This window comes from Lycium ferocissimum, chromosome 8, assembly GCF_029784015.1.
Source record: "Lycium ferocissimum isolate CSIRO_LF1 chromosome 8, AGI_CSIRO_Lferr_CH_V1, whole genome shotgun sequence".
In the NCBI taxonomy this organism is placed as follows: Eukaryota; Viridiplantae; Streptophyta; class Magnoliopsida; order Solanales; family Solanaceae; genus Lycium; species Lycium ferocissimum.
In genome coordinates, this window is record NC_081349.1 from 14,715,224 (window position 1) to 14,737,971 (window position 22,748).

The following is a 22,748-nucleotide window of genomic DNA, read 5'->3' on the forward strand; positions in this document are numbered from 1 at the left end:
AATGAGTACTCTTGTAGAACTCGATTCTATCGTGCTCTACTCCATTTTCAGCCTATAAAATAAAATATTAATATGAAGTAGAACTAAAATATTGTTAGTAAAAAAGAACAAAAATGGTATAACTTACAAGTTCAAAGACGAGCCGGTACAAACGCTTTTGACCCCATGAAATGATTAGTTTTAAGCTTACTTCGATTGGCCTTGTTTATGTCGCATCGTTTCTGAAAATAAAAATGTCTCTTCATCATTGATTGAGTTAGGCGATTTCTTCCAACGATTATGTTGTAAGACATTGAGACGAGATGACTTAGAACAACTTGAAAGGGATATAATTGTTATATTATGTAAGCTTGAGATGATCTTTCCACCTGCTTTTTTCGATGTTATGGTACATTTGGCTGTGCATTTACCACGAGAGGCTATGTATGGGGGACCAAGTTTGACAATATCGTTGGATGTACAAAATTGAGAGGTTCTTGTGCAAGCTTAAGAGTTATGTGCGAAACAAGGCACGACCTAGAGTCATGTTCTATTGATGGAAGGCTATATTATTGATGAATGTTTGACATTTTGCTCTATGTATCTTACCGGCATCGAAACTAGATTTAATCGTGAAGATCGAAATGATGATGGATCTAGCAAGAAAGATGAACTTCAAATTATTCTGAGACATATTTTCAAAGAGTGCTAGACCATTTGGAGATGGAGATTATGATGCCATACCAAGGAAAGATCTTGATATGGCTCGGTGGTATGTGTTGAATAATTGCGAAGAAGCAGAATCTTTTCTTCAGTGAGTAATTTTTCTATTTATATATTGATATATTTATTTTTGTAATACTATTTCTAAATAATTTTTTTTTACATGCAGAGAGCATAAAGAAGAGTTGGTGAAACAAGATGTTGGGAATATAGAAGAGAAACACAGAGAACAATTTCCTTTATGGTTTAAAAGGAAAGTAAGTGATTTTAAGATAATAATCATGTTGTTGTGTTTAAATTTTAATCTTTTTCTTCTTTACTAATTGAACGCTATATTTTTTTAATCATAGATTTTGAAATTATATAATAAGGACAAGTCAATGTCTATCAAGAAATTATATCCTTTGGCAATGGAATCGATGTGCGTGGAAGAAAACATACTTGCCGTGTTATAAATGGTGTTAGGTATCTTATTCAACGACGCGATGAATTACGTAAAAGTCGAATTGTGGTATAGTTGTTGCGAGCTATCATGAAAATGAGTTGATTGATTTTTATGGTATTATAACCGACATCATTGAGTTAGAGTATGTTGATGAGAATCGAGTTTTTCTATTTAAATGCACGTGGTTTGATCTTCGCAAGAAAACAGGGATGCAAAAAGATAAACATTTTACGAGCATATGTGTTAAAAGATTTTGGTATGAACATGATTCTTTCGTACTAGCTACTCAAGCAAAACAAGTATTTTACATTGATGACCCAAAATTGGGGGAAAATTGGCGAATTGTGCTCAAATTTCAAGATAGACACTTATATGATGTCCCGAGAAGGAAAATTCGGAGACGAAAGTGATGAGTCGCATATTACAAATAATGATGTGTATCAAGACATGTCACTTGAAAGTAATTCGATTGTCAATGATACGGTGGATATGTTGAGTAAACTACATAGAGATGATGTTGAACCGATTACCCTGGATACAAATGTAATTGAATTGGAGGCTCAAACAGAACCAGAAGTTGAAGTTGATTATATCGAAGAAGATTCTGACCAAGAGGATGAGACTATGGTAGAGTACATAAGTGATAATGAGGAGAATGAAGGTAATAATAGTACTAATGATGATGAAGCTGATAGCACAGGTGATGGCGACGACATTGGCTTGTGATGTAATCTCATAATAGTAAGGTCAGTCACCTGTTAATAGTTCTTCTGAGTTTTGTATCTTGTTTAGCGGATTTCAGGGGGATGACTTTCATAAGTTATTTGCAGATTTTGTCTGATTGAATTTTGTATATATTCTTGTGTTTGAAAACTGTAAAAGTAGCGACCTTATATGGATTTATTCGCTATGACTGCACTTTTTTTATCCCAAAAAAAAAAAAAAAAAAAAAAAATATCGAGCAGAAGAAGAACCAGAGTAGTGAAAGAAATTTTTGGCTGATAAAATGAGCTTCTGGTTGCTATGTTGTTAGGAGGGTCCCTAATTTCTAACTTGGAGAATTTGAAGGTGCATCACCAAGATGGCACTCTTGACTATGTGTTATCGTTTAAATATACTATTTGCTACTTCGGAGTAAATAACTCTATATTCCCAAAGTTACTATTTTGAATTTCCTTTGTAACGTCTCTTTTTATCGTTTCGTAAATGAATCATATAATAAATGACTTGAAATATGAAGGTAAGAGTGTCTTTCTTTTGAAAATTCTTACCAAAGAAATAATTTATAAGATCAGTGCCATCTATCAATCTATATCGCCCTCTATCGTTTTTTGTGCACAATATGTTCTTTTCATTTTCTTTTGGTTGGAAAAGAGCTAGTTACTTGCAGTCTTTCATAATAAGTTATTTGAAAAAAAAATTATCATAATTTATATGCAGACTTTCACAATAAGTTATGTACACAAAATGTTCATTTTCTTTAACTACCTTATTTTCCTACTTTATATATCTGGATAGTGTTGTGCCTTATAATTGACACTGTTATGTGAATGTAATCACCAGAATCTTGCGTGAATACACTCCTTCATATATATCATTTTGATTCTCAATTTCTCATTGAAGTTATGATTTTAGCTATTTGGAATCTCTCAGGTGCCAGATTTTGTATTGTTGTGTTTTTCCATTCTGCTTATTTGCTTGTAAAAGATTAGATTACCTCTCTGCTCCAGCCCTCTACTCTGACTTTTGCCGCATTAAAAGTGCAATGGAGTTGTATCTTACCTTCAATTTAGTGTCATTTCTCAGTTTCTTCCCTTTAGCATTTTAGTTTCATGCAAGTATCCTCAGTTGTGGCATTAACTATTTTCATAAGGTAATAGAGTTGGCTAAAATTTTCCAGGTATAACATCCCTTATGTGTCCTCAGCCAGTGGTGGTGACATGATCCTGTATGTTGCTTCCTCTCAGTGAATTAGGAGGAGGATTTCTGAATATAACTTATATTGTTCCTGAAACGTAGGAGTTGGATTTAAATATTTTGACTAGAGAATAAAGCTTAGGAGTTGGTAAAAATCAGGTTTTTATTCAAAGATCTTATTGATTCTTTTCTTTTTGCAGCCAAGTGATGTAGATGGTGAACCTACATCACCCATGGACACAAGAAGATCATCCGGTGGTAGTAATCCTAGTGACAACTATTAAAGTTCGTTGAATTTGGATTAAATATATGAAAATGTGATTGTGTGGTTAGAATGGATGTTAGAATGGCTAGAGTGAATATTGGGTTTAAATTTAGTTTGTAAGGCTGATGATCGTACTTTATGATGATATTTTTTGTGTTGTTAAAATATGTTGATATTTCTTATAGTTAATATTCCTTTTTTAGGTTTGATTGTGAGATATATAGGTTAATATGCCTTTTTAGATTTGAAATGAATTTGGGGAGCCATTTCTTATGCTCAAAGTGGCGAGAAATGTGATAAAGTTGAATCACGTCGTGCCACGATGTTAAATGTGGCACTTGGTGGGAGGCAACCTATCGATTTCAAAATTCTTAGTCGTTTTTTGGAATTTTCTTTTTTAGAATAGTTTATTATATTATTTTTTACTAATATACCAAGTTTCATGTTATTTGGAATTAATTGGACAGGTTTAAGGGGTTGAAGTTGGTTAAAATAGTGCAAAACTTTTCTTGGTTAAAATAGTGCAAAAGTTTTCTTGCTTAAAACAGTGCAAAGTTCTCTGCCAGTTACATGGAGTGCAGGCACAAAGAAGTCCCAAAGTGTTTTGTGGTTCAGATGGTTTGCCTTATTTTGGGTCCAGGTAAGTGTTAGACCATTCACCTCTCCTATTTATTTCACTGTAACTCCCAGTTCCCCGACTCCCCTACACCTTTCACGACCACGAGGTATGCTCCTCTTCTCTTCTCTTTATCTCCCTCTCCCTTGCTTTCTCTTTGCTGGCAGAATTTTGTTTTCATCATTTCTATACCTGTGGTTTCTTTGTGTGGAATTTAGATAACAAATCGTGAGAATCTGGTGCTGTTGTTTGATCGTGATGAATATATGATTGTTGAACTATAATTACCACTTTTTGGGAGGGTAACTCTATTATCCCGTTGTCACAAAAAACTTGGTTAAAGTTATGCACATAACCAGTTCGATATATTGTCTGAAAGACGATTTCATTCGCCAATGAAGTCTAGGTAACCAGGTGAAATTAGGAGATGCGTAGAAGTGCGTTTTGGGTAGTGCCGGTTGGCTTTAAAGTGTTCTGTTAAGATTTGACCAATTTATAAGGAAATGAAAATTGGGGAGAGGAAAAGTGTTACACGGAGCAGTATGCTAATCTATAGCCATGAATTTTGAATTGCTGAATTGCATTGTTTTATTTGTTTTCTTGAGTTGAGCCTTTGATAAACATGATCTTCATTTTATTGTATGATCAATGAATTCTGTCAGTAAACTGAATGGTCAATCACTGTGGTAAGCACCTGCATGTAGCTTACGGCGAATCTGGAATTCATTGTTTCCGGAAAAATGTGCACGGTTAAGGGCACATGAAAAGTTTATGTGCGCCAACTTTAGAAATTCTATTTTCTGAAAATAAGTAGACAATGAATAGTGATGTGCCAAAATTCACTTGTTTCTGAAGGTCCTTTTTAGATGCTACTAATTTTAATTTCCCATTCTGACAAAGATGGTCATTATAGGTGACAGTGTGTGCTATCCTTTAAAAGAAAAGTATTACAATTCTAAAGTGAAAATCGTGTCTATATGTAATAATGTAAATGTGTGGTATACCTTTTCCACTTAATATAATCTGAGTAAGACAACAGGAATAGAGGAAGGCATAAACAATTAGTCTACTGCTTCTTGGATTGTGTTTTGCTAGTAGTTTTTATGCTTTAGATCCTAGCTTCTGTGGGAGTAATATCTCCATCCGTGCAGGAAACTCTTATTGTTCACATAGCTTGTTTTAATATTTGAGGATCTAGTACATCTTACAACATGTTTCAGGTCAAAATATATGCTTGTGAGGATTGGTTTGCACCTGATGCTTGTATGATGAGCCTAGAAAAACATCCTTGGGAGTTGGGAGAGTTGTAGCATCTCACTACTTATGCTATATTTTGCTTCCCTGTAGCATTACTTTAAAGATATCAAAGTAGTATAATGTTTTAAATACCTGTTTCTATAATATATAAATCGCTATATTGAACTTATAGCTAATTTTCTTTTGTTTGTGGAAATACAGGACCAACAAGAAGCTTGTAAGACAAGACGAAGCAGAACCATTCATGGGCTTGGGTCGTTTTGGTATGTTAGTTGTAATTTTGTCTTCTGGTTTATTAATCACTCAACTCCTTTTACTCACCTTTTTTCCCTTATACTGCTTCAGCTCGAGCCTATTTGCTGGGATACAACTGCGATGATGAGAAGGAATTGGAAGAGTCGCTTAGCGCTTTTGATGATTTAACTGTTTATTACCGCCGAAGGATGTTGTGGGTTGTTAAGGATCCTTTCACCTTGAACCAGAGGTCTCGAGTTCTAGTTTCGGAAATGAGGATCATCTCGGTCGGAAGCACTCACCCACCCCCTCCTAGCGGGCCTTCCGGCGCGTTCGGATTAGTCGGGTGGATCGTCGATGTTCAGAAATGGAACAATTTACAGTTTTGTTTATCATGTAATTATAACTTGTATAATTTAAGTTAAAATTTTAAAATCTTGTATAGTTTTTCACTTAATATTCTGCATCTGGGTGTTGCTTTTCTCGACCTATCATTTGACGATCCATAAAAATAAAGCAGAAGATAAGATGATGGGTGTATTCAGTACAAAGGAAACCTTTTTTATGCAAAATATTTTCTAAAACATTTCCTAATTTTTAAGAAACTTGTCTTCTTAGAGAAAATGTTTTTCAAAACATTTTGATTGACCAAACATGAGACAATTTTCTCGATGATTGGTGCATTAATGGCATATTCTGGGTTACAGCGTTGCCTCTATTTCTTGTGATGTTGGGAAGGTCTGAAGGTGTTGAGAAGACTTCTTTTAGATTCCTCTTCTTGTTATAATAATTATTATATTGCTGGAACGAGTTAACTAAAATTGACAAGCAAAGAATGTCCACAAAATGCAAAATGACTAAATTATGTGAAAGGTTAAACTGCATTTCTTGGTCTACGTTCTCACCATCTTTGTTACCTTTCTGAATCCAGTTCAAACAGTAGTATAAATTTATCCATTCATTCTAAAATATTTGTTAAGCATAGTGGTCAAGACTTAGTATAACATGTTGGCCTTCCATTTATTTGATTAATAAAAGTGCAGAAAGTTTCTTTTAGCTGGCCTCATAGTTTTTCTTTCAGTTATCCGTAGATTGAAGACGCGAAAAGATGAAGAAAATAGAACCGAAATTGCACTATTCAACTACGAAATTTAAGTTGTCACCATTTGAAAATTATATTTTTTTGTGACAATTTCGTTGTGACTAAACTGTAGGTTGAGTAGAGATAAATAACACAATTGTTACTAATTGTTCTAACTATTAGTGACAAAAATTAAAGGCACAATTAAATATAAAATTCTGTAGCTAAAGTTTGGAATGATTAACTACAAATTCTAATTTGTCGCTAATGTATCAACAAAGTTTTTGCGACAAAAGTTTTCGTCTCCAAATTTTAGTGGTATATTAGTTAAAAATATGTGTATAGGCATTTTATCTCTTTTATTATGTAATATGGTTATGTCGCTTGTCAGTAGTATGGTCTAGTATTTCAAAGAAAATTATGCTTGGGGTATATCTATTGACGGATAAAACTCTAATTTTTATTTTGTTTAGATCGAGATGTGTCTGAATCTTTTTCTTTATAACTACAATTTTTTTTGTAGCCAATAATTGCACTAGTCAACTACGAAATTTGAGTCGTAGCCATTTCAAATTTATATTTTTTGTGACAAAATTGCATTGTGACTAAATTGTAAGTTGAACGGAGACAAATAATACAATTGTCACTAATTGTTTGAACTATTAGTGACAAAAATTAAAGTCACAATTAATTATAAAATTATGTGGCTAAAGTTTACAATGGTTAACTACATATTTTAATTTGTCACTAATGTATCAACATAGTTTTTGCGACAAAAGTTTTTTGTCTAAAAAATTTAACTTATTTTAGGACGAAAATTAGTTTGTCACAAATTTGGTACATCATTAATGACAAAATAATGTGTCACTAATAACTTTAAATTCGTGGCTAATAGTACTCAATAAATGGCGCCAACGCTTTTTTTTGGAGGGAAACTTTAGGGGACAAAACTTTGCTACGAATCTTTGTGTTTCGTCACTAAAAATATGTCCACATGTATTTAAGGACGAAATGGAACTTTTGTCACGAAAAGTGAACATTTAGTGACGAGTTTTTAAGGTCGTAGCTAGTATTTTCGTAGCTAAATATCATATTTCTTGTAGTGTAGGGAAAGCAAACACACATATGCCACTCTAACGCCTTAGTTTTGGATTAGTGAAAGCAAACACAAATATGCCACTCTAACGCCTTAGTGGGAGCAAATGAAATTATTGTACGACAACAACGTATCTTAAAATATTTATATATTAAAATAAGATAGAATTTAATTACTTTTTCATTTTTTCTTACTCTAATAAATGTAAAAAGAGATTAATGTCATAAAAGAAAAAATAATATTAAATGGAGATCAAATAATTAATAAGGTAAATTGAAATTCTAATTCTAATTGACGTTTTCTTAAAAAACGTGCAAAAGACAACATGACAAGTAAAATGAGTTAAACAAAAAATATTTACCAAAAATTAAAAAATAGTAATTCTTCATTTAAATAGAAAATTAAATTTCTACTTTGTTTCATTTTAAACATGTAAAATTAATATAATAATTTGAATTAGAATTATTCAAATCAAAATTTGATAAAAAATAATAGGTTTTATTTAGGCCCAATCTATATACATTAACAATAGAATTTTACTTTAAATTAATCAATTAAAATTCAAAGTATGATCGATGCTTAAATATTCTTATTGTTTTATCTCAAAGAGAAAACGATTTCCTTTTAAATAAGTCTTCTCTTTTTAGAAAGTATAAATAAATTTTTGTCAACTTTGTATTCGTAGCAAACACTAATATAATAAAGTTTTGGATATGATGCACAAACTACAATGCTATATTAATCGTGTTTTAAACATAATATATGTGTGTGTGTGTGTGTATTACTTTACTACTATATAGAAGAGCCCGTTTATAAGCAAGATCGTCTCCGTCCTTTGGTCCCACTTTTTTATTTAAAGGCAAAAAAAATCCTTTGTGGTCCCACCCACTTTTTATTTAAGGGCAAAAAAATGACATTTTATACTTTATATTACCAACTCTTCTAAAAAGTGGATAAAAATATTTTATGATATTTCTATTTTTTTACTATATAGAAGCATCGGTTTACCCATGCTTCCTCGTCCGTCACTCTTAAAAAAAAAAAAAGGTGGACCCCATACTAAAAAAGGCCAAGCAATATTAAGAAAAAAAGGAAAAAAGTGGGCCCACCCTCTTCAAACTCATAAAAAAAAAGTGGGCCTATTAAAAAAAAAGCGATGTCAAAAAAAAAAAAGAAAAAAACGTTTGCCCCATATTTAAAAAATCAAACAATATTCATGTAATTCCTAAAAGTATCCTTATCAAGTCAATAATAGTGGATTCATTGCACACACGCGTATTAACCCATTAGTGGGAAATGAAATTATTGCCGGACAAAAAACATGAACCCCATATTATTGCTTTTCTTCAAAAGGTTAAGTAGGCAAATACTTACAATTTTCTTTCTCTTCTTATATTAGCCTGAGATCTAATCTAGATATTTAATTGCTGTATTTGCTAATCCCCCATGTCATTTATTTGTTATGTTTACTAAAATAAATATACTTAAAATATTTATATTTTAAAATAAGATAGGATTTAATTACTTTTTCATTTTTATTCTTACTCTAATAAATGTCAAAAGAGATTAATATCAAATGGAGATCAAATAATGAATAAGGTAAATTAGTCAAATTCTAATTCTAATTCACGTTTCCTTAAAAAAACCATGGAAAAGATAACGTGACAAGTAAAATGAGTTAAACCGAGAATATTTACCAAAATTTTAAAAATAGCATTTCTTCGTTTAAATAGAAAATCAATTTCTATTTTGTTTCGTTTTAAACATGTAAAATTAATTTAATAATTTAAATTAGAATTATCCAAATCAAAATTTGATAAAAAATAAAAAGTATTTTACACCTTTAAATTAATCGAATTAAAATTGAAAGTATCAGCGGTATAGTTAAATATTGCTATTGTTTTATCTCAAAGAGAGGAAAATAGTTTTCTTTTAAACAGGTCCTCTATTTTGAAAAGTATTAATAAATTTTCGTAGCAAACACGAATATAATAAAGTTTTAGATACGGAGCACAAACTACAATGTTATATTAATCGTGTTTTGAACATAGTATGTGTGTGTGTATATATATATATATATATATATATAGTCATAAAAACAGTACAAACTTATGTATGTTTATTATCAAACACAACTGCATATACATAGATACACTATAATCCAAAGTGTTGAGCCCGTGCGTAGCACGGGCATTGGCCATCTAGTTTTACTTATAACATTTAAAATTAATTCTTCTTTGGACGTGCCTCCTCATAAGTAAAGCCGCAATTAAAATAAAACCCAGCGATGAAAAAATAAAGCCGCCAATAAAGTAACGTATTTTATGACACTAATCAATAGAATATTGTGCTATACTTTTGAATCAAACATTAATTCTTTATCCCTCCGTTCACTTTGAACTTTTCATTTTATTTAAGAAATAATAAATGAAGTACATAATTTACTAATATATGTTGGACAATATGGATGTGGAATTACATAGTCTAGATTCGATTTTTTTACAATGTATTATTTGTATCGGGCTGAGCCCATTCTTTATTATTGGACACTCTGGGTCGGGTCACTATAAAAGGACCAGCCCAGATATTTTTCATAACAATTCATTTCTTACACAGAATCAAGATATAAAATTTTCTCTCTCTACACTCTCTTATTCTCTCGTTCATCTGTTACATAGTGCATGAATCCCACTCATAATTTTTACATTTTCTTTCTAGATTAGGCTTCTTATCATGGTATCAAAGCCTAGATCTAGGTGATTTTGATTTTTTTTCTTTGATTGAAAACAATTTTCGATTTCAATATATTTTGTTCATTTCCGCTGCTTCTTTAAGAAATTGATGAATTCGAGCTGTGTTGATGGTTGATTTACAGTATAGTAGTTCATTACACTAGGTCTTTTACAAGAATCCAGTGTTTTCGAACAAAATTTGGGAAAATTTTCACGAATCTAGGGTTTGCTGCCTTGATTGAAGGCTGTTGTTCCTTCTGGTTGCGAAGGAAAAGGGTATTTCTTCTCTATTCCCGATTATTTTGTTCGTTTACTTGCATTGCCTGTCATTGTTGTTGTTGCGATTGCGAAGGCAGTGGGTATTACTTGCAATCCTGTTGTTGTTGTTAACTAGTGTAGCTGCTGTTGTTGTTGAGTTGTTGTTGTTGTTGAACCAGTGTAGTTCTATATTGTGCTCTGTTGTTGTTGTTAAACTAGTGTAGTTCTAGATTGTGAAATATGCCTGATGTAATCCGAACACCGAATGACCCTGTGACTAATGCTTTTACTACACACTGCTGTTAACATCCGTCTGTTTGCTTTTCACGAGGATGATTATACGTTATATGTCAGACTCTTTGCGTAATTGAAAAATTTGGAAGTAACCTTGACTTGCAAGGAATAAGGTCAAGTTTGGATTTTTCTTAGTATGTGTACGCCGGTTATGGAGGCTTGAATGCGGAAACAATGGAGAAGGCCTAAGGGCAAAATTGAAATTTTGGAAATTTGTTTCGGGAATTGCAAAATATGATCCTTAAGGAATTGGGCTCAACAAAAAATTAAGAGAAGATGAGGCCCAATTTTCATGGGGTGGCCGGCCAAGCCCACAATATTAGTTGGTCATGTGATTAATCATGTGACCAACTAATATAAGGGGAGATTAATCTTCAAGAAACTTCAAGAAAAACAAACAAGAGAAAGACCAACAATTTGAAGGCCATTCGGCCGAACAACAAGGAGGAAAAAAAAAAAAGAAGAAGAAATTCCTAAGTCATCAACTTTGATCCATAAATCTTGTTCTTCTTGAATTCCTAGTAAGTGCAAGACGCTCGTCAACGTGATATAATTAGTTTAGCGAGAAAGCGACGTTTGTGGCGAGTGAAGGTTGGAAGAGAAGGTAAGGATTGCATGTTCTTTATATATTATGGAAGATTTGTTTGTGTTGTAGCATGGAGAAATGGATAGAATTCATAAAAATATGAAAATTTCATGATTTGGCCGTGTGTATGCATGTGTTGTGTAGGCAAGACTAGTTGATTTTTATGTTATATTCTAGTTGTAGTTGTTGTGCATTCTATATCGAAAATGGAAGTTTGATGACTTTGGTTGAAGTTGTGAATGTTGAAGTGTGACCGTATGTGTGTGAGTGAGGTGCATGGCCGTGGGATGCTGTGTAGTGTGAAGGAGATGGATTGCATTCTATTTAGTTCGTTAGTTGCGTCGTTGTGACCTTTGTGACGCAAGTGCAGGTTTGATGATTTGAACGAGCATTGAGATGGGTATATGTAATTATGAGAAATTATGTAAATTTTATATGATTTTTATATAAGTATGGAAGTAAGTTCAAATGTGAATTATGGTTATTGTTAATGAGTTTGGAAGGAAAATAATGTAGTTTGGTAGTTTACTCACGCATTTGTAGAAATTTGGAGATGGATTATGGTTCGATGGAAATTTGGTATACCTTGTAGGATAATGAGAAATGTGTCCGAATCGTATTTGAATGGCCTTGAATTAGAAGATAAATATGAAAACGTCGATGTTGGATTGAAAGTGTGAAGTTAGAATGGAAGTTATGACATTATGAATAAAGTAGTACTATTCATGTTAGAATGCGTTTTAATTCGATTGTTGTTGTTGTTGTTGATGATGTCGTTGGGTTGTTGCTGTTGTTGTTGATATATTGAGCCGAGCTACGTCTCGGGGATGCTATATGTACAGGGGAGGTGCTGCCGGAATTCCGGTAGACCAATATGCTTTTGAGTTAAATTCTTAGAATCAATAATTCACAATTGGTAAATGTGACCATTTGCAGATTTACGGGTGAAACGGGACTTGAGCTTAAGCGAGCATAAAACGTCCGTAAGGTATGTAAAGTCTTCCCTTTCATCCCTTGGCATGTTCTAAACGTATTAGGCTCGGACGCGAGCCTTAGATATGACTCTGTCCCTTGAAACCCGAGGTTGAAATTGGCCCCATTTCCTTCAGCGCGATTGAATTAGTTTCTTTACAAATTGTCATCAAAGTGACTTATATGTATGTAATCTTCATAAATGGACTCGGATTGTCCCAAAACTCTCATGAATGATTCCATAAGGTTTATGATCCATAGTTTGAGTTCACCACCTCGATTTACCCGAGGTGGGCCCACAGACTTCGAGACCTCTTACTATGGTTTTTAATTTATTTATTTCTATATAATGCTTAAAGGAATCTTTTGATCAATGTACCGTTGTCGAATGATAAATGTGGTGAGTCTATAATATATTTTGATATGTGTTATGATCCTAGAAACATGATTCGATGTAAGTAATCGTGCCATCCCCAAAAAGGGCCTACGTATATATTATGATTGTCGTCGGAACTTCTTTGAAGTGATCGTCATATAAATTGTTCCGTTTGTTAAAGAACGATCATTCGACTCATTCCGTGAGCCTGTGATATATTTGCTACGTACGAATAATCTCAAAATTCTGCTTTGACATGATCTGTCACAACATCCGAAAGGTACGTATTATGACTTATTGTATGGTTGTCTATTGGGTCTGGACTTATGTGCATATGTTTTGCATTATTACGGTTCGTGCAAGTTACGGTATGTCTCTTCACCGAGCCGGGCCGGGACATGTTCTCGTGCGCACTTCTCTGCATTATTCACCGAGTCCCTCGTGCTTGCGGGCCGGGACACGTTATCCGTATATGATTATGATATGATGATACGGGGATAGTGGCCGGCACACATGATTATCATTCACGAGACCCGTAGTAGAGGGCGGGACACGTTATGTATACATGATATATGATTTTGACATGTATGATTCCATATTCAAAATTAAAGGGCCGGCGGGACACGTCATCTGCACATATGATATATGATTTTGTTATGCATGATTTCACTTACCGAGTCCCTTATCAGAGGGCCGGGACACGATACATGTTCACATGACATAATATGATCTGATATGCATCGCTTATCCTTTGGCATTATGTTTTCTGAGGTCTCGAACAAGGTATTACCTTTTGTATTTCGGATTCTAACTATAGCTCCGTCTGTTTTATTTCTGTACTCCTGTCCTTGATTATGATTATACTTGTTACTTTTCCGCTTTACATACTCGGTACATTTTTTTCTTCTGACCCCACATTCCTCGGGGGGCTACGTGCCGCAGGTACAGACGCACCGCGTGATACGCCGCCAGTGTAGGATATCCGTTCTGCTGTTTGGAGTCGCTCCCCTTGATCCGGAGCTTATACTTTTGGTATATACTTTTGCTATCATATATTCTGTACATATGCTTATTTGGGGTACGGCGGGGCCGTCCCGTAAATTACGGTCCCCATTATGTATGTTAGAGGCACAGTAGACATGTTTGTGGGTTGTGGGTTGTCAACGTTACGGTAAGTAAGTACGAGTACGCGATTTGAGTAATTATAACTACTATGATAGCCCTAACGACTTATGTACGGGTTTAAGTATGTATGTATATTTTTAGTGCGATGTATTTTATATACGTATGAATTTATGTATGTCTAAACGGAATTATTTATTTGGTATGCCGGATCTAATGTAGGTACGTGTGGGTGTCCGGTTAGGACACCGGTCGCGGCCAGCGGGGTTGGGTCGTGACAATTACACACATCCATGTCACCACCTCTATGTCCATCCATCAGATGTGCTTGAAGCTTCTCTAGTTCCTGTGCCATTTGATGGTACGGGATATGGAAGTTGGAGAAGAAATATCTTGGTTGCCTTATCAGTTAGGAACAAACTAGATTTAATTGATGGTACATCTCAACGACCTCCAGATGGTTCTCCTTTAACTGAAATGGCAAAGTGTAATGATCTTGTCATTTTCGTGTTGACAAATTCTCTCACCAAGGACATCGCACGTAGTGTTGAGTATTCAGAATTGGCTAAGGACATTTGGGATGAATTAGAGGATAGATATGGTAAGGCAGATGCTGCTAGGGTTTTTGAGCTCAAAAAAGACTTAGCCCATATTTCTCAAGGCCCTCTAGACATTGCATCATATTTCACCAAGATTAAGCAACTCTGGGATGAGATTGCTGCACTGTCCATTAGCAGGGCCACTTCTTGTACATGTAGTGCTAGGTCAGACTATCACAAAGATGAGGATGTGCAGAGAGTCTCCTAGTTCCTCATGGGTCTTAATGACACATATGTTCAGACTAGAAGCAACATCCTCATGATCAAACCTTTCCCGTACGCCGAGTCTGGTTTGCATCCTTCTTTTACGATGAAAAACACGAGACAAGTCTCTTCATCCTCTCAATTTTCATCCACTGCCTCCTTCAACGTTGGTCCATCTAGACAAGTCTTATCCCACCAAGGTTGTTTTGACACTCCAAAGGGTACTATTCTATTTTGCAAGTATTGTAAAAAGACCAACCACAACATAGACAAATGCTATAGATTACATGGTTACCCCAAGATTACAAGTTTACAAAGAATAATGGTGCGGCCAATCCAACAGAAATGGACCTAAGAAACCTGCTGCTGCTCATGCTCATGCAGCAGTTGAAACTTCTGCTATTCCTTTTGACTTAGGCCCATCTGTAATCCCTAGCTTGAGCAAAAATCAACACTCTCAGCTGTTGACGTTACTGCAGTATGCTTAACTTAACAATGATAGTACTACTACATCAGCATCTGCTCACTTTGCTGGTAAGATAACATCAGACCATTCATTGCTCAAATCTTGCATGCTTTCTCAAATAGATAGTTTTGTCTGGATTATAGACTCTGGAGCTTCTGACCACATGACTTCCCATAGAGATCTACTCTTTGACTTACATCCCTTACCTGTTCCTTGTCTTGTTTCCTTGCCAAATGGATACAAGGTTAAGGTCACCAGTGTGGGCTCTTTACAATTTCTACCCAACTTAATCCTTCATCATGTCCTTTATATACCTACTTTTCAACATAATCTCATTTCTGTGCATAAATTGTTGGACAATCTTGATGGCTTTGTCCTTTTTACCAAGAATTTATGTTTTATACAGGGCCCTTCTCTGAGGATGCCTCTGGTTCTTGGTAAGCTGGATAAGGGCTTATACAAGCTGTTGCAGCCTTCCACATCCCCAGTTTCCTCATGCAATTCTACTTCCCCTACTGTTTCAATTTCTGATTTTCCTTTTACAGATCTTTCCACACCTGTAAATATCTCTCATGAATGCAATTCTGCTATTAATAAAATGGATGTGGTTTGGCACTATAGACTTGGCCATATTCCCTTTACTAAGATGAAGTCTATTCCTGCTTTAGTGCATCATTCTACTCTTTCTTCTAGGCAGTCTTTTATTTGCCCTGTTTGCCCTCTAGCAAGACAAACTAGGCTTCCTTTTGGTGATAGCTCTATTAAGACCACTCCACCCTTTGAATTAATCCACATAGACACATGGGGCCCATATGGTTCTCCTACTTATGATGGCTCAAAGTATTTTTTGACCATTGTTGATGATTTCTCTAGGGCTACTTGGACTCACCTCATGGGAGCAAAGAGCAATGCCTTTAACCTTCTTAAGTCCTTCATTGCCATGACAGAAACCCAGGTTGATCTTAAAGTCAAAGCTGTTAGGAGTGATAATGCTCTAGCCAGGTTCACACAACGTTGGATCTTTATTTTTTACGAAAAGGCATTGTCCATCAAACTTCCTGCCCTCATACCCCACAGCAGAATGGGGTGGTAGAAAGAAAACATAGATACCTTTTAGAAACCCTACAGGGCCCTTCTATACCAATCTCATCTCCCTATTCAGTTTTGGGGTGATTGCATTCTTACTGCTACCTATCTCATTAATAGATTTCCAACTCCCATTTTACACAATAAAAGTCCTTATGAGGTTCTTCATCAACAACCCCCTACCTATTCTCATCTTAGATCCTTTGGCTGTCTGTGTTACTCTACAGTTCCTAAAGTTCACAGAGACAAGTTTCAGCCCAAGGCTATCCCATGTATATTTTTGGGCTATCCTTTTGGAAAGAAAGGTTATAAACTGTTCAATATGCTGTCCAAGTCATGTTTTGTATCTCGGGATGTTACATTCCATGAACATGTCTTCCCTTTTGCAAAGGGTTTTCCAACTGTCCCCTCCACTGCTCCCTTCTCACCTTCATCCTACTTTGATGATCCTATTCTGCCCGCTCATCCCTCCTCCTCCTTTTCAACCTCTCCAACTCCTCCTCGCCCGGTTCTACTCTTTTCCTTCCTCATGACTCCTCTGATTCTCATATGCAGGCTGTTTCCCCTGTGCAACCTGATTTCCCTATAATCCACTCACCTGTAGCCTCTCCACCTCCTGCTCCACCCACTGACCTACCTCCCTCCATTCCTTTGAGAAAATCTTCTAACTCACAAACCACCTTAACTACTGGCCCAATATGACTGCTTTTCTTCCTCAGTGAGCTCCAGCTCTATTACTTCTAGCCTTACTTCTACTTGTAGTCAGCTTCCTGCATTTGAGCCTCATACCTACTCTCGGCGTCACCGTCCGAATGGCAAGTCCATGGCCGAAATTGTCGCTTTGGATGCTAATAAAACTTGGGAAATTGTTGAGTTACATGTGGGCAAAAAACCCATTGGTTGTAAGTGGGTCTATAAAGTTAAGTATAAGGCTGATGGTACTTTGGAAAGATACAAGGCTAGGTTAGTGGTTAGAGGTGATACTCAAGTAGAAGGTATAGACTTTCATGAAACTTTTTCACCTGTTGTGAAGATGACTACTGTCAAGACTCTCATTGCTGTTGCCATTAAGCAGCAATGGCCACTTTTCCAACTAGATGTGAACAATGCCTTCCTCCATGGGGACTTGGATGAGGAAGTGTTTATGAAACTGCCCCCTGGCTTGTCTGTTCCTTCCCACTCTTCCTCCTCTCCTTTGGTATGTAGGCTCCACAAGTCTTTATATGGGTGGAGGCAGGCATCTAGGCAATGGTATGCCAAGTTATCTGAAGCTCTTTGTTCTAGGGGCTACACTCCCTCTCTCAATGACTATTCCTTGTTCTCCAAAGGGTCTGGTGATTCCCTTGTTCTTTTGGTGGTGTATGTTGATGATATCATCCTCACTGGCACTGACATTGCTGAGATTTCTGATTTAAAGAGTTTCTTGCATGATCAGTTCAAAATCAAGGACTTAGGCTTCTTGCACTATTTTCTAGGCATTGAGGTTTTATACTCTGCACATGGGGTTTTACTTCATCAGAAGAAGTTTGTTCATGACCTTTTAGTCCAGTTCAAGTCTGAGGACTGTTCCTCTGTTGTTTGTCCTCTTGAATTGCATGAGAAACTCATTGCCAACTCTGGGGACCCTCTTCCCAATCCTGAAAATTACAGATGTCTGATTGGCAAGTTGAACTCTCTAACGACCACACCGACTCCACGATTTTGTGTTTTGCCGTGCAACATTTAAGTCAATTCATGCAACAACCCTGCATTCCTCACATGAAGGCAGCCTTACATTTGTTGAGATACCTGAAAGGGATATCTGATTTTGGTCTCTTTTTCAATAACACTCCTGATTTGTCCATCAAGGCCTATTGTGATAGTGATTGGGGTTCCTGTCCTAACAGTAGACGATCAGTTTCTGGGTTTTGCATTACTTTGGGTGGTAGCATGATTAGCTGGAAGTCCAAGAAATGTACCAGGGTGTTCCTTCAATCGGTGAGGCCGAGTACGCATCCATGAAGTAAAGAGTACGTCGATCTTACTTGGCTCACTCGGCATTTCTTTGTCGATTTTGGTGTTTCGGTTTCCCTTCCAATTCCACTTTTGTGTGACAATCAGTCTGCCATCCATATAGCTCGCAACCCTGTTTTCCATGAGCGCACTAAGCACATCGAGCTGGACTGTCATTTCGTGCGCACCAAGCTGTTGGATGGCTTAATCAGCCTTGCTCACACCTCCAGTGCTTCTCAGTTGGCCGACATGTTCACTAAGCCTCTAGTCGGTGCTGTTCATCATATTCATCTTCGCAAGTTGGGTGTTATATCACCCTCCAACTTGAAGGGGGGTGTTGGACAATATGGATGTGGAATTACATAGTCTAGATTCAGTTTTTTTACAATGTATTATTTGTATCGGGCTGAGCCCATTCTTTATTATTGGACACTCTGGGTCGGGTCACTATAAAAGGACCAGCCCAGATATTTTGCGTAACAATTCATTTTTTACACAGAATCAAGAAATAAAATTTTCTCTCTCTACACTCTCTTATTCTCTCGTTCATCTGTTACATAGTGCATGAATCCCACTCATAATTTTTACATTTTCTTTCTAGATTAGGCTTCTTATCAATATACTCATATTAAATGATGCATATTTTTATCGAATTTAAAAAATAATTTGAAGTGAGTAGTTAATACTATATGAGTAAAACAGAAAAAATAAATTATCTTATCTTGATATGATAAAAGTGACAAGTAAAAGTGAAAATCTATTTTTAAAATACTGAACAAATAAAAATGAACGAAGAAAGTATTTCTTAATAATAAAAGTGAGCCATCCTTTGGATGGTTTATATAGCAGCAGCCAGAGAGAGAGTGCATGGGACACTAGCAGTGGATATATATGAAAGATTTAAAAGAATATTTTTTTTTTTATATTTAAACAATTTAAAAGCCCCATATGTGTGGCCTTTCATCAACCAAGAAAATGAACTCACACAATTAGCTCTTCAAACTCTGTAAACATGGCCAACAAGTTCTTATTTTGTGTTCTTCTTATCACGCTCACTGATCTGTGACTTCTGTTATATCCATCAGTCTTTTTATAAAATACATTCCATTCATTTCAATTTACGTTTTTAATTTTAATTTTTAAAAATATTTTATATATATATTGTACACATATTTAATTTTAGATTGCATGATTCAAAAAAAATCTTTATTTTTTTAAACTCTGTGTCCGACCAAACTAATTAAATACACAAGTTGAAATGGAAGGAGTAATTATATATATCTCTACTTAGTATATAATTTGTAATAATTTGATTGATCATGTTATGTTATGTTATGTTATGTTATGTTATGCAGTTAATTTATTTTGGTCCTCAAACACTCAAGTGATGGCTCTGCGAGACCTACCTTTATCAGAAGAAGTACAAGTGATTGAGCAGGTTGTACAACTTCGAGGAGGAAAGCGTTGTTTCTCCACTTGCTATTCTCATGCGTAATGCGCTAAGCGTGTACTCTATGCGCAAAACCTCATTATGACCACGAAAGGAAATGCTTTAAGCCAAATTGATCCATATATTCCAATCTCATATCATTAAATGTCTTCTCTATGTATTTTATTTTTCTTCCTGCACCTTTCCGAGCTTTGTGTCGTTTATAAAACGACTAGTTGGTGATGACCCTTGTCGTTATATACGGCCCCAATGTTATAAAGTTGGAATGATGATATAACGGTTGTATTTGCTTTAACGTGAAAGTGCCTGAGTCTTTTTTATTGAAAACTCAGCTTTGATACCTCCTACAGTGCGTAGAATAGTAGAAGAAGAACTTCAAGAAGAAGAGAGGATGTTTAGGGTGTGTGACAAGAGACATTTGAAGCTGTATATATAGGTATACAACATCTAAAGGTCAAAATCAGAATCGCCTATTAACATTCGGAAAATAAAGATTGCCATTTAACTTTTGATTTTTAATAATGAACGAAAATAAAGGCTGTCATTAATTTAATCTTGAGCAATGAGCTTTGACCGACTTTTAATTCTGGGGGATGAAGGATTCTACCTCACGTATATCTCATGCGTAGAGAAGATGGCAAATCGATGTATTTTCATGTGTGCAAAATCACTTCTTTTTTCTACCTCTTTACAAGCCGAATAATGCACAACTCAACATAAAGAGGAAGAAAGTTCTTTCCGCAATCTCTTTCACATAAGATAAGGATGAATAAAAGAAAAGATTTTGACTTTGCATAATTAAAACAAGGAGAACAACGGCAAATAAGAGAATAACTCCAACGTCATCTGCCCAGTTAAATAACTAATAGTCACCACTCGAAAATTATAACATGAGACGTTTTGGGGCTACAAAAAACAAGTTCACACCAATCAATTAGAAGAAGCTAGACATTTTAAAAGAGTGCGAAAGCTGAATCCATTTTGCTTTGTTTTCACATTGGAAGAAAAATATTGTCAAGGAGAATTGTAGTACTTCCAACTGAATATCAATAGAGCAAGACGTAAAATAGGACAACCAGTATTCACATCATGAATTCGGCAATCACAATGCAATGGGTACTATGATTGGTGATTTAAAATAGAAATACGTGGAGTATTACGCCACAAGATTCATCTAAACCTAATTTTTATGCGGATCATAAATTTATATAAAATATACTAAAATTGTAAAAGATAGAGTAGTAATAACACGTTTGAACTAATATTTTTTTTAATGATAACAATACTAAATAGTGAACACATAAAAGCTTGAGTTCAATCTTCTTAATTAGGTTTATCCACCCCATTCTTTCTTAATTAAATAAAAGCATCCGTATTAGGAGGGGAAGAAAAAGTGCCTTCACAACAAAGCCGCCACTAAAAATAGAACTTTGTGATGAAAAGAAAAGCCGCCATTAAAATAATGTATTTTATGACTTACTCTACATGCGTAAGTTCCAGATTGAAGCTCTTCCATTTCAACTTTGATTTGGGCGGAGGGAGAATATTAGCTACGAGTTCAGACAAATTCAATAGTTTTTATTTAGATTTTATATTTATATAAAAAAATTATTAAATATACATAAATAACTAAATATAAATTTAATAATTCAGACAAGTTATCCAAAATCCATAAATTTTCAATTTTGAGTACCGCGGCTCTGCTTTAATGGAGCTGACAACTTTTGATATACTATAGTCGGTCCTTCACTTGAGCAACTAGTGTGCTATAATCAATAGAATATTGTGCAATATATTTGTCACTACGAGAAAGAAGATACTTGCCAATAAAAATATTTTTATTATTATAGCGTAATGATGATTTCTACAGTGTGAAATATTCAGATCCGCGGGAATACATATGCATTTTTATTAGCAGCCAGGAGAGAGAGAGAGAGTGAACATGTGATATGGGACCCTAGCAGTGAATTGGATAATATAAATTTCATGAAAGATATTTTTACATTTGAACAATTTGAAAGGCCTATATATATGTGACCTTACATTAAGCAAGAAAATGCAATCTGTTAACATGGCTAACAAGCTCTCTTTCTTCTTTTGCATTCTCCTTGTTTCACTTGCTGGTAAGTAATTCTTAGTAACTTCTTTTTGTAAAATATAATTGTTTATCTGTATTGTATATACTAATAATTTGATTAATAATGTTATATATGCAGTTGATTCATTTTGGTCCTCAAGCACTCGAGTGATGGCTCTGCGAGATCTACCTTTATTAGAAGAAGCTGTACAAGTGATTGAGCAGACTGTACTCCGAGATGTGCGTTGTTTCGATCGTTGCAAAACTAATGCAGATTGCAAAAATGTAATAGGCTGGAGAAAGTGTACGAATTGTCGTAAGGGTTATACGTCTGTGAAAAGGTGCTACGCTAATTGACCAATTTTGTGTGTCAACTTGTAAGATTAAGAATATAATTAAGTGATTTTTATCGTTCTGAATCCTTACTTCATAAAAGAAAGCAACTCAAGTTTAGGTGCTTCAGTTACAGTTTCATGGTCGTTTGTTTGCATTTGTGCTCAAGGATGATGTCATAATAAATCAGTTCTTTTTGGTTGTAAAAAGCAATTTACTGCAGCTTCAATAAAAACTTTCAGCAATGATCTTAAAATGCTATTTATAAAACTTATTTTTTCTACTTTTTCACTGGTGAAGTCATTTTTTTTATTTTAAGAAATTTGTTTTTCTGGAGAAAAAACATGAAGGAATTAAAAAGTATTTTCTGAAAAATATTTTCCTCCGTATCAAACACTCCCTAGTTCTTAGTTTTCCACTCTTTTTATTTATAGGATTGCACAATGTTCATAACATGAGCAACAGACAAAAAATAATCATGGTAACTCTACTTGTGTTTAAAATTTATTTATACCTCAAAATGGGTTTCAACACAAACCTGGTGTCAAGAGTCATAACTCCAAATTTTCAATATCACAAAATCCCTTG

General features: G+C 34.9%; 2 protein-coding genes and 1 long non-coding RNA gene across 5 annotated transcripts in view; 2 read left to right on the forward strand and 1 right to left on the reverse strand.

The window, feature by feature from the left end:
• Positions 1-22,748, reverse strand: part of LOC132067324 (delta(3,5)-Delta(2,4)-dienoyl-CoA isomerase, peroxisomal) — a 49,915-nt gene that overhangs the window by 21,104 nt on the left and 6,063 nt on the right. The gene's annotated exons all lie outside the window — the stretch shown is intronic.
• Positions 668-5,952, forward strand: LOC132067323 (uncharacterized). Of its 3 annotated transcripts, none has more exons than XR_009417128.1 (6): positions 668-793; positions 872-959; positions 1,053-1,893; positions 3,265-4,054; positions 5,404-5,465; positions 5,548-5,952. It is a non-coding gene; the product is annotated as an uncharacterized LOC132067323 (long non-coding RNA). The 3 variants fall into 3 exon arrangements; XR_009417127.1 differs by having other exon boundaries at positions 3,265-3,969; XR_009417126.1 differs by having other exon boundaries at positions 3,265-5,465; positions 5,548-5,951.
• LOC132066638 (fruit-specific protein-like) lies at positions 21,762-22,228 on the forward strand. The gene is made up of 2 exons (XM_059459903.1): positions 21,762-21,873; positions 21,967-22,228. Exons 1-2 carry the CDS (start codon positions 21,807-21,809, stop codon positions 22,182-22,184), a joined length of 285 nt encoding a protein of 94 aa, XP_059315886.1. The 5' UTR covers positions 21,762-21,806; the 3' UTR covers positions 22,185-22,228.